Below are 12,720 nucleotides of genomic sequence, written 5' to 3'. Positions count from 1 at the left end.
TCAGAAAAACCATTATCTTCATTGCTTTATTTATTACAATTTCTTAACACCTATCCACATTTTCAAAAATCTCATCATCCTTCAAGAAGTCAAAAAACAGTTGAGTCAAATTGAAAAAATTGTCACCATTTTTCACAAAATGATTTGAATCGAGAAAAAAGGTTTTTAAAATCGCTCTCAATATTGTTATTAATAATAATAATAATAATAATAATAATAATAATAGCAATCATAATCATAATATTAATAATAAAAAAAAAATAATAATAATACATACTACATATTACACTGTAAATATTACAATCGTTTAATAACTTTGATTATAAAAAAAATTTAAGAATTTATACTCGAATTTTGAATAGTAAGTATACACAATGGATGTATGTACAATATAACAATCTTACAGTAGTTTTGCTAGCCGTCAGTTTCCTCTTCTTGAAGATGCTCCGCCGCTTCCATTTCCTGCTCTTCCTCTTTTCGCGACTCCTCACTTCCTATTGTCGTAAGTCCCGGATCGACGAGTTTCGCAATTGGCGAGAGATTGAGCTCCATCTCGAGCTCCCCGTTTTTCTTGTCCGGATTGGGATCCCGGTTCTCCTCCTCGCCCTCCTTCATCGACTGAGGCTCCTCCTCGGTCACGGAAAACGGAGGATTATCGAAATTTTGCTGTTTTCCCAAACCGATTTGTCCCTCTATCATTTCGAGTTCCTCCACCAAGGCCTTCTCTCTTCTCTCGATTTCCTCTGTACAATCGAAACAGGGAACACCGTATTTTAAATGAATTTTTAAGCAAAAAGATTTATTTTGTTTTTTTTTACCAGAAAAGAGGATTTTTCAAAAAAAAAACATTAATTTTCAACTCAAAAAGTCGATTTTTTTAAACGAAATACACGAATTTTCAACTAAAAACATCATTTTTCAACCAGAAGTAGAATAGTTACATTTTAGTTACAAAAATTAATTTTCAATTAAAAAGATGAACTATTTTTCAAAAAAAAAAAAAGATTTTTCAAAAATACATGAATTTTAAACTAAAAGACGAATTTTTTAAACAAAATATACGAATTTTCAACCATAAAAAACAATTTTTTTAAACAGAATACACGAATTTGCAACTAAAAACATTATTTTTCAACCAGAAGTAGAATGGTTACATTTTAGTTACAAGAATTAATTTTCAATCAGAAAGATAAATTTTTTGGTCCCAAAACGATAATTTTTCAAAAAGTACAATAATTTTCAACCAAAAAAGTCGATTTTTTGACAAAATAGACGAATTTTCAAATAAAAACATCATTTTTCAACCAGAAGTAGAATAGTTACATTTTAGTTACAAAAATGAATTTTCAATTGAAAAGATGAATTTTTAAACATAAAGATGAATTTTTTCGTCCCAAAAAGTTGATTTTTCAAAAAATACATTAATTTTCAACTAATAAAGTCGATTTTCTGAACAAAATACACGAATTTGTAACTAAAAAACATTTTTCAACCAGAAATATAATAATTAAATTTCAGTTACAAAAAATAATTTTTAATCACAAAGATGAATTTGTTAGTCCCAAAAAGATGATTTTTCAAAAAATACATTAATTTTCAACTAAAAAAGTCGATTTTTTGAACAAAATACACAAATTTTCAACTAAAAACATCATTTTTCAATCAGAAGTAGAATAGTTACATTTTAGTTAGAAAAATTAATTTTCAATCAAAACATGAAGTTTTAAACAAAAATATGAACTATTAAAAAAAAAAGATGATTTTTCGAAAATACATGAATTTTCAAATAAAAGACGAATTTTTTTAACAAAATATACGAATTTTCAACTATAAAAAACGATTGTTTTAAAGAGAATACACGAATTTGCAACTAAAAACATCATTTTTCAACCAGAAGTAGAATGGTTACATTTTAGTTACAAGAAATAATTTTCAATCAGAAAGATAAATTTTTTGGTCCCAAAACGATGATTTTTCAAAAAGTACAATAATTTTCAACTAAAAAAGTCGATTTTTGGACAAAATAGACGAATTTTCAAATAAAAACATCATTTTTCAACCAGAAGTAGAATAGTTAAATTTTCGTTACAAAAATTAATTTTCAATTAAAAAGATGAACTATTTTTTCAAAAAAAAAACAAAGATGATTGTTAAAAAAATACATGAATTTTCAACTAAAATAAGAACTTTTTAAACAAAATACACCAATTTTCAACTATAAAAAAACGATTTTTTTTAACAAATTACACGAATTTGCAACTAAAAAACATCATTTTTCAACCAGAAATAGAATAGTTAAATTTCAGCTACAAAAAATAATTTTTAATCACAAAGATGAATTTGTTAGTCCCAAAAAGATGATTTTTCAAAAAATACATTAATTTTCAACTAAAAAAATCGATTTTTTTAAACAAAATACACGAATTTGCAACTAAAAAAACATCAATTTTCAACCAGAAGTAGAATAGTTACATTTTAGTTACAAAAATTAATTTTCAATCAAAAAGATGAATTTTTAAACAAAAATATGAACTATTTAAAAAAAAGATGATTTTCCAAAAAAATACATGAATTTTCAACTAAAAGAAGAATTTTTTAAACAAAATACACGAATTTTAACTATAAAAAATGATTTTCTAAAACAGAATACACGAATTTGCAACTAAAAACATCATTTTTCAACCAAAAGTAGAATGGTTACATTTTACTTACAAAAATTAATTTTCAATCACAAAGATAAATTTTTTGGTCCCAAAACGATAATTTTTCAAAAAGTACAATAATTTTCAACTAAAAAAGTCGATTTTTTGACAAAATAGACGAATTTTCAAATAAAAACATCATTTTTCAACCAGAAGTAGAATAGTTACATTTTAGTTACAAAAATAAATCTTCAATCCAAAAGATGAATTTTTGAACAAAAAGATGAACTATTTTTCAAAAAAAAAAAAAAAAGATGATTGTTTAAAAAATAAATCAATTTCCACTAAAAACGAATTTTTTTAACAAAATACACGAATTTTCAACTAAAAATTACGCAATTTTTGAACAAAGTACACAAATTTGCAACTAAAAAACATCAATTTTGAAACCAGAAATAGAATAGTTAAATTGTAGTTACAAAAATTAATTTTCAATCAAAAGATGAATTAAAAAAAAAATATTAACTATTTTTCCAAAACTATCATTTTTCAAAAAATACATTAATTTTCAACTAAAAAAGTCGACTTATTGAATAAAATTCTCGAATTTTCAGCTAAAAACATCATTTTTCAACCAGAAGTAGAATAGTTACATTTTAGTTACAAAAATTTATTTTCAATTAAAAAGATGAACTATTTTTTCAAAAAAAAAAAAACAAAGATTGTTAAAAAAATACATGAATTTTCAACTAAAATAAGAACTTTTTAAACAAAATACACCAATTTTCAACTATAAAAAAACGATTTTTTTTAATAAATTACACGAATTTGCAACTAAAAAACATCATTTTTCAACCAGAAATAGAATAGTTAAATTTCAGCTACAAAAAATAATTTTTAATCACAAAGATGAATTTTTTAGTCCCAAAAAGATGATTTTTCAAAAAATACATTAATTTTCAACTAAAAAAATCGATTTTTTTAAACAAAGTAAACGAATTTGCAACTAAAAAAACATCAATTTTCAACCAGAAGTAGAATGGTTACATTTTAGTTACAAGAATTAATTTTCAATCAGAAAGATAAATTTTTAAACAAAAAGATGAACTATTTTTCAAAAAAAAAAAAAAAGATTGTTTAAAAACTAAATTAATTTCCACTAAAAGACGAATTTTTTTAACAAAATATACGAATTTTCAACTATAAAAAACGATTTTTTTTAACAGAACACACGAATTTGCAACTAAAAACATCATTTTTCAACCAGAAGTAGAATAGTTACATTTTAGTTACAAAAATTAATTTTCAATCAGAAAGATGAATTTTTAAACAAAAATATGAACTATTTAAAAAAAAAGATGATTTTTCAAAAATACATGAATTTTCAACTAAAAGACGAATTTTTTAAACAAAATATACGAAATTTCAACTATAAAAAACGACTTTTTTTAACAGAACACACGAATTTGCAACTAAAAACATCATTTTTCAACCAGAAGTAGAATGGTTACATTTTAGTTACAAAAATTAATTTTCAATCAGAAAGATAAATCTTTTGGTCACAAGACGATGGTTTTTCAAAAAGTACAATAATTTTCAACTAAAAAAGTCGATTTTTTGACAAAATAGACGAATTTTCAACTAAAAACATCATTTTTCAACCAGAAGTAGAATAGTTACATTTCAGTTACAAAAATTAATTTTCAATCAAAAGATGAATTAAAAAAAAAAATTAACTATTTTTCCAAAAATATGATTTTCTTAAAAATATATTAATTTTCGACTAAAACGGTCGATTTTTTAAACAAAATACACAAACTTGCAACTAAAAAACATCATTTTTCAACCAGAAGTAAAATAGTTACATTTTAGTTACAAAAATTAATTTTCAATTAAAAAGATGAACTATTTTTTCAAAAAAAAAAAAAAAAAACAAAGATGATTGTTAAAAAAATACATGAATTTTCAACTAAAATAAGAACTTTTTAAACAAAATACACGAATTTGTAACTAAAAAACATTTTTCAACCAGAAATAGAATAGTTAAATTTCAGTTATAAAAAATAATTTTTAATCACAAAGATGAATTTTTTGGTCCCAAAAAGATGATTTTTCAAAAAATACATTAATTTTCAACTAAAAAAGTCGATTTTTTAAAACAAAATACACGAATTTGCAACTAAAAAAACATCAATTGTCAACCAGAAATAAAATAGTTAAATTTTAGTCACAAATAATAATTTTTAATCAAAAAGATGAATTTTTCGGTCCCAAAAAGGTGATTTTTCAAAAAATACATTCATTTTAAACTAAAAAAGTAAATTTTTTGAACAAAATACACGAATTTTTAACTATAAAAAACGATTTTTTTAAACGAAATACACGAATTTACAACTCGAAAACATTATTTTTCAACCAGAAGTAGAATAGTTACACTTTAGTTACAAAAATAATTTCCAATCGTAAAGGTGAATTTTTAAACAAAAAGATTAACTATTTTTCCAAAATAATATGATGTTTCAAAAAATGCCTTAACTTTCAACTAAAAAAGTCGACTTATTGAATAAAATACACGAATTTTCAGCTAAAAACATGATTTTTCAACCAGAAGTAGAATAGTTACATTTCAGTTACAAAAATAAATCTTCAATACAAAAGATGAATTTTTACACAAAAAGATGAACTATTTAAAAAAAAAGATGATTGTTTAAAAAATACACGAATTTTTAACTAAAATAAGAACTTTTTAAACAAAATACATGAATTTTCAACTAAAAAATATCATTTTTCAAACAGAAATAGAATAGTTAAATTTCAGTTACAAAAAAAAATTTTTAATCACAAAGATGAATTTTTTGGTCCCAAAAAGATGATTTTTCAAAAAATACATTAATTTTCAACTAAAAAAGTTGATTTTCTGAACAAAATACACAAATTTTCAACTATAAGAAAACGATGTTTTCGAACAAAATACACGAATTTGTAAGTAAAAAACATCAATTTTCAATCAGAAATAGAATACTCAAATTTTAGTAACAAAAAATAATTTTTAATCAAGAAGATGGATTTTTTGGTCCCAAAAAGATGATTTTTCAAAAAATACATTAATTTTCAACTAATAAAGTCGATTTTCTGAACAAAGTACACGAATTTTCAACTATAAAAAAACGATGTTTTTGAACATAATACACGAATTTGCAACTAGAAAACATCAATTTCCAACCAGAAGTAGAATAGTTAAATTTTAGTTACATCAAATTAATTTTCAATATAAAAGATGAATTTTTAAAGAAAAAGTTTATCTTTTTTCCCGAAAAAATATGATTTTTTAAAAAAGACTCGGTAAATATGTTTAATTTAGAAAGATTAAAAAAATTATGTAAAAAAATTTTCCTACATATTAGCAATAGTTGAAATTGCAACCATGAAGACTCATTTCTACCAATGAATACCAATTTTCTACAAAAAGGATACATTTTCAATTAAAAAATACATTTTTCCTTTCAAAAATTAATTTTCAATTAAAAAGGTGAACTTTTTTTCCAAAAAAATATGATGTTTCAAAAAAGACATAAAATTTAAACTAAAAAAGGCGAATTTTCGGTCAAAATATACGAATTTTCAACTAAAAAACATCTATTTTCAACCAGAAGTAGAATAGTTAAATTTTAGTTACAACAAATTAATTTTCCATTAAAAAGATGAATTTTTTGGTCCAAAAAAATTATTTTTAAAAAAATACATTAACCTTCAGCTAAAAAAAATCGATTTTTTTTAACAAAATACATGAATTTTCAACTAAAAAACATCAGTTTTCAACCAGAAGTAGAATAGTTAAATTTTTGTTACAAAAAATAATTTTTAATCAAAAAGATGAATTTCTAAACAAAAATTTGATCTTTTTTCCCGAAAAAATATGATTTTTAAAAAAAGACTCGGTAAATATGTTTAATTTAGAAAGATTAAAAAAATTATGTAAAAAAATTTTCCTAAATATTAGCAATAGTTGAATTTGCAACCATGAAGACTAATTTCTACCAAAGAATACCAATTTACTACAAAAAAGCATATATTTTCAATTAAAAAATAGAATAGTTAAATTTTTCATTTCAAAAATTATTTTTCAATTAAAAAGATGACCTTTTTTCCAAAAAAATATGATTTAAAAAAAAACATAAAATTTAAACTAAAAAAGGTGAATTTTCGGTCAAAATATACGAATTTTCAACTAAAAAACATCAATTTTGAACCAGAAGTAGAATAGTTAAATTTTAGTTACAACAAATTAATTTTCAACAAAACTGTCGAATTTTTAATTAAATTTATAAAAGGTTAACTTTTTTAACCATAAAGGATGATTTTTTCAACAAAATACAAGAATTTTCAAATTACAAAAAAAAATCCATTTTTAACCAGAAATAAAATAATTCAATTCACGTTAAAAAAATTACATTTCAACAAAACTGGTGAATTTTCAATTAAAATTATAAATCTGTAACTGCAACAATTGAATTATCAACCATGAAGATTAATTTCTACCAAAAAAGACCAATTTTGCACGAAAAAGGATACATTTTCAATTCAAAAATATAATAGTTAAATTTTCAGTTTCAAAAATTAATGTTGAATCAAGAAGATAAATTTCTAAACAAAAAGATGAACTTTTTCCCAAAAAAAATATGATTTTTAAAAAAAGACATAAATTTTAAACTAAAAAAGGCGAATTTTTGTTAAAAATACATGAATTTTTATTTAAAAAAAGATCAGTTTTTATAAAAAAATGCAATAGACACATTTTTCTTGGAAAAATTACTTTTCAACAAACCTGGCTAATTTTCAATTAAAATGATGAATCTGTAACTGCAATAGTTGAATTTTCAACCATGAAGATTAAATTATATCAAAAAAGACCAATTTTCCACCGAAAACATGAATTTTCAATTCGAAAGAATACATTGTCAACCAAAAATAGAATATGTAAATTTTCAGTTAGAAAAATAAATTTTCAATGAAAAAGATGAATTTTTAAACAAAAAATTTTTTCAATAAAATATGAATGCTAAAAAAAGACAAAAATTTTCAACTAAAAAAGGCGAATTTTTGAACAAAATACACGAATATTCAACCAGAAAACATCAATTTTCAACCAGAAGTAGAATAATTAAATTGTAGTTACAAAAATTAATTTTCAATCTAACAGATGAATTTTTAAACAAAAAGATTTAACTTTTTTGTGCAATAAATATGATTTTTTTAAAAGACATACATTTTCAATTAAAAAAGACGATTTTTTGGATAAAATACATGAATTTATATTTAAAAAAAGATAAATTTTTATTCAAAACTGAAATATATCAATTTTCGTTACAAAAATTAATTTTCAATAAAACTGGCGAATTTTCAATTAAATTTATAAAAAGTTAACTTTTGTTTACCATAAAGGATGATTTTTTGAAATAGACAAGAATTTTCATCTAAAAAAGACGTATTTTTTAAAAACAAAATACGAGAAATTTCAAATTACAAAAAAAAAATCAATTTTTAACGAGAAACTGCAATAGTTAAATTATCAACCAAGAAGATTATTTTCTACCAAAAAAGACCAATTTTGCACCAAAAAGGATACATTTTGAATTAAAAAATAGAATAGTTAAATTTTCAGTTTCAAAAATTAATGTTCAATCAAGAAGATGATTTTTTAAACAAAAAGATGAACTTTTTCCAAAAAAATATGTTTTTTCAAAAAAGACATAAATTTTAAATTAAAAAAGGCAAATTTTTGGTCAAAATACGCGAATTTTCAATTCAAAAAGAGAAATTTTTAAACAAAAATGGAAATGTTAAATTTTCAGTTCAAAAAAATTACGTTTCAAAAAACTGGTACATTTCAACTAAAAAAGACGAATTTTCAATAAAATACATTAATTTTCAAATTTAAAAAATCAATTCAATAGATCAATTTTTCGTTAAAAAAATGAAGTTCAATTAAAAAGATGAATTTTTTTCCATAAAAGATGATTTCTAAAAAAGACATGGATTTTCCACTAGAGAAGACGAATTTTTAAACAAAATACACGAATTTTTAATTCATAAAGACAAATTTTCCGCCAAAAATGGAATTGTTTAATTTTCAGTTTAAAAAATTAATGTTTAATCAAAAATATAAATTTTTAAACAAAAATATAAATTTTATTCCTACAAAAGATGATTTTTCGAAAGGCACAAAGTTTCATAAAAAAAGACGAATTTTTAAACAAAATACCCGAATTTTATACTAAAAAAGAAGATTAATTTATCTTAAGTTGTATTAGTTTAAGTTTCAACTAAAGAGGAAAATTTTTCACACAGAAAAATAATTTCTTCCAAAAGACGAAATTTTAACTCAAGAAAATTAATTATCAACCAAAAATTGAATAGTAAAATTTTCAGTTAAACAAATTAATGTTCAACCAAAGAGATAAATCTTCAACTAAAAAAGATCAATTTTAATAAAAAATGGAATATTTAAATTTTCAATATAAAAAATTAATGTTAATTCAAAGAGATGAATTTTCAATTTAACAAAACAATTTTCACCCAAAAATGGAATAATTTTTAACAAATTAATTTCGAATAAGACGCATTTTTTAAACAAAGTACACGGATTTGCAACTAAAAACCATAAATTTTCAATCAGAAATAGAATAGTTAAATTTTAGTTACAAAAATTAATTTTCAATCAAAAAGATGAATTAAAAAAAATATTAACTATTTTTCAAAGAAAAAAAATTGATTTTTCAAAACATACATTAATTTTTAACTAAAAGACGAACTTTTTAACTAAAAAATGTCAACTAAAAAACATCAATTTTCAACCATAAATATAATAATTAAATTTTAGATGCAAAAATTAATTTTTAATCAAAAAGATGAATTTTTAAACAAAAAGATTAACTTTTTTTACAACAAAAAATATGATTGTTAAAAAAATACATTAATTTTCAACTAAAAAAGACGTAATTTTGAAGAAAATACAAGAATTTTTAAGTAAAAATGATCAATTTTAACCAAAAATGTAATATTAAAATTTTCAATATAAAAAATTAATGTTAATTCAGAGATGAACTATGAACTAAAAACATCAATTTTCATCAAAAAATGGAGTAGTTTTTAACATATTAATTTCGAATAAAACTAAAGAATTTTCAACTAAACTGATAAATCTGAAACTGGAAAAGTTGAATTTTACACCAAATAGATTCAATTTTCGTTAAAAAAAAATACTTTACAACAAAACTGGTGAATTTTCAATTTAAATGATGAATTTATTTTCCACCAAAAAGATGAAATTTTCAATTCAAAAGGATACATTGTCAAGCAAAAATAGAATAGCTCAATTTTCATTTACAAAATTAATTTTCAATCAAAAAGATGAATTTTTAAATAAAAAGTTTACCTGTTTTTTTTTTTAAATATACGAATTTGCAACTAAAAAACATCAATTTTCAACCAGAAATAGAATAGTTCAATTTTAGTTACAAAAAATAATTTTCAATCAAAAAGATGAATTTTTAAACAAAAAGATTAACTTTTTTACAAAAAAAAATATGATTGTTTAAAAAAGACAATAATTTTAACTAAATAAGACGAATTTTTGAACAAAATACACGAATTTTTAATTAATATGATAGTTATGATAAAATATGAAAAAATATCAATTTAAAAAACATTAATTTTTAAACAAAAAGATTAACTTTTTTTACAAAAAAAAAATATAATTCTTCGGTTGAAAATTCAACTTTTTGTTTGAAATGTTGTCTTTTTATTTTAAAGTTTAATTTTAATTTAATTTTAAATTTAAAAAATAAATTAAATTAATTAATTAATTTTTTTGTTAATATTAAATATTATTTAATAATTTAATAATAATTTAAATATTATTAATTAATTATTAATTAATTAAAAATTAAAAATTTAAATTAAAAATTAATTTAATTTTAATTTTAATTTTAAAAGCTTTAGCAGAAATTAAATCTTTTTTTTACATAAAAATGCAACTGTTTGGTTAGAAATGAAGCTATTATACTATTGCCTTGAAAACTTAACTATTTCGTAAAAAATTTGCCTTTTGTTTAAATATTTTCGTGTTGAAAATTGAACTGAAAGTTCCATTTATAAAGAAAAGTTGTTTTTTATTACAAATTTTTTTGGGTAAAAATTCGTCTTTTTGGATTGAAAATTCAATTTTTTGGTAGAAAATTATTTCTTATTAAAAAAATTCATAGTTTCATCGTAAAAACTGTTATAAATAAATTTTCATTTTTTGTATGAAAATGCAACTTTTTGGTTAAAAATCGTTCTTCTTTGCTTGATAATTCAACTAATTTGTTTAAAACATTTGGTTGAACCGCTTTGTTAAAAAATCACTTTTTTGTTAAAGATTTATATTTCAAGTAGAAAAGTTATCTCGTTAGTTAAAAGTTTAATTATCTTTTTGAAAATTAATCTTTTTTTTTACGATTGATATTTTTTAGTTAAAAATCCGCGTTTTTTTTTTGTTGAAAAATTATTTTTTAGTTTAAAATGTCCTTTTTTTGTGTAAAATTAATTTTTGTGTTAAACAGTCATATTTTTTGTTTGAAAATTGAATTTTTGTAAAGAAAATTTGTAAAAAAAAAAATTGGTCAAAAATCTTTTTTCGAATTTTTCTTAAAATTTTTTAAAGACAAAAAATAAAGAAATAATTTTAAATTTTAACAGGAATCTTGAAACAATTTTATTGTTCTCCTAAAACCTTGAAAAATTCTTAAAAGGCTTCTCATTTTTTGTTTTAAATAATCAAAAATGTACATTTCGTTTTAAATTTTTCGGAATTTTCCCAAGATTTTAATTATGTTCGATTCTTTTCAAAACTATTGAAACTTCTACAAATAAAAAAAAAAAATAATAATAATCGAGAAAATTGTTTTAAAATTTTGCAGATGCTTTTTTCGACATATTTTATAATCTTCAAAAATTAACTTTTTTTAAAAAAATCTGAATAATTTTGAATCTTTCCAAAATCTTATTGTCCGTTTGGTAGCAAAATTAAAAAAATAGAAAATTTAAAAATAAAAATTATAAAATTTATTACATTACAGTCATCCAAAACTGTAAAATAATTTATATATTCATTAAATTATTCTTTAAAAGACATCATTTAAAATGAAAATAAACATTTATAAATCATTCTTTTCTGTATATACGATTAAAATAATTATGATCAATAATTCAAAACCTAAATGCACTGATAGGCGAGCATAAATCAATGTAAAATGGATAAAATAGAAATTTGTAAATTATTTTGAAAACTTGTTTCCTATGTTGCGGTTTCTTATTTAGAATAAGATCCTTTAATTAATGTTTAATTTAAAAACAAGTATAATGAAAATTCCCTTTTTGCCCTAAATCTTGAGCTAAATTTCATTTAAAAAAAGTTATGCCGGAAAGCTATTTTTTAAATGAATTCATTGAAATTAATTTAATTTCTTTACAATTTATAATTTTAGTTCATTTTTTAAAACTCGAACATATATTAAGATATTATTTGGTTCTTTGAAAAATTGAATTTTGGTAGCTCCACCATTTTTGTTCAAAATTTCAACACTGCGGATATTTGATCTAAAAGCAGTTTTTTTTCAGTTTTCTTTCGTTTAGAAAATGGAAAATCTCAAAAAAAAAAAAAAAGATCAGTAAAAACACTCAACAATTATTTAACACTGTCCGTAAATTAATTTCACTGTGTTATTAAATTCAACGTGATTATTTTGCCATGATTTTGTAACGATCATAGGCCAACCGCATAGGTGGCGCCGCCACGCGGCCACTGTCAACACATTCTAAATTTTCAACTCAGAGTTAGAGTTCTGAGCCGGTTATGTTACTTTGAGAACGGTAACGAGATTGAGAATATTACCGAGAATATAACCGAGAAATAAATTATTTGAAAATTTATGAGAATCTCAGAATTTATTTTAATGAATAGAAAATTGCATTTTTTCGTTAACTTTTTGGTTGAAAATTCAACTCTTTTTTTGAAAATTTGTCTTTTATTTTAAAG

General features: G+C 21.1%; 1 protein-coding gene across 1 annotated transcript in view; it reads right to left on the bottom strand.

Annotated features, from left to right (window-relative positions):
* Nucleotides 1-220: 220 nt before the first annotated feature.
* The window catches only part of LOC117180715, a 29,140-nt gene continuing 16,640 nt past the window's right edge, over nucleotides 221-12,720 (bottom strand). Inside the window, exon 3 of the mRNA XM_033373202.1 lies at nucleotides 221-741. Coding sequence (XP_033229093.1) covers nucleotides 415-741 — 327 coding nt within the window. The 3' untranslated portion in view covers nucleotides 221-414. The remainder of the gene's footprint in view (nucleotides 742-12,720) is intronic.

The sequence above is a fragment of the Belonocnema kinseyi genome, chromosome 9, assembly GCF_010883055.1.
Source record: "Belonocnema kinseyi isolate 2016_QV_RU_SX_M_011 chromosome 9, B_treatae_v1, whole genome shotgun sequence".
In the NCBI taxonomy this organism is placed as follows: Eukaryota; Metazoa; Arthropoda; class Insecta; order Hymenoptera; family Cynipidae; genus Belonocnema; species Belonocnema kinseyi.
The sequence above is the reverse complement of the archived record's forward strand: the minus strand, read 5'-3'. Positions and strand labels throughout refer to the sequence as shown.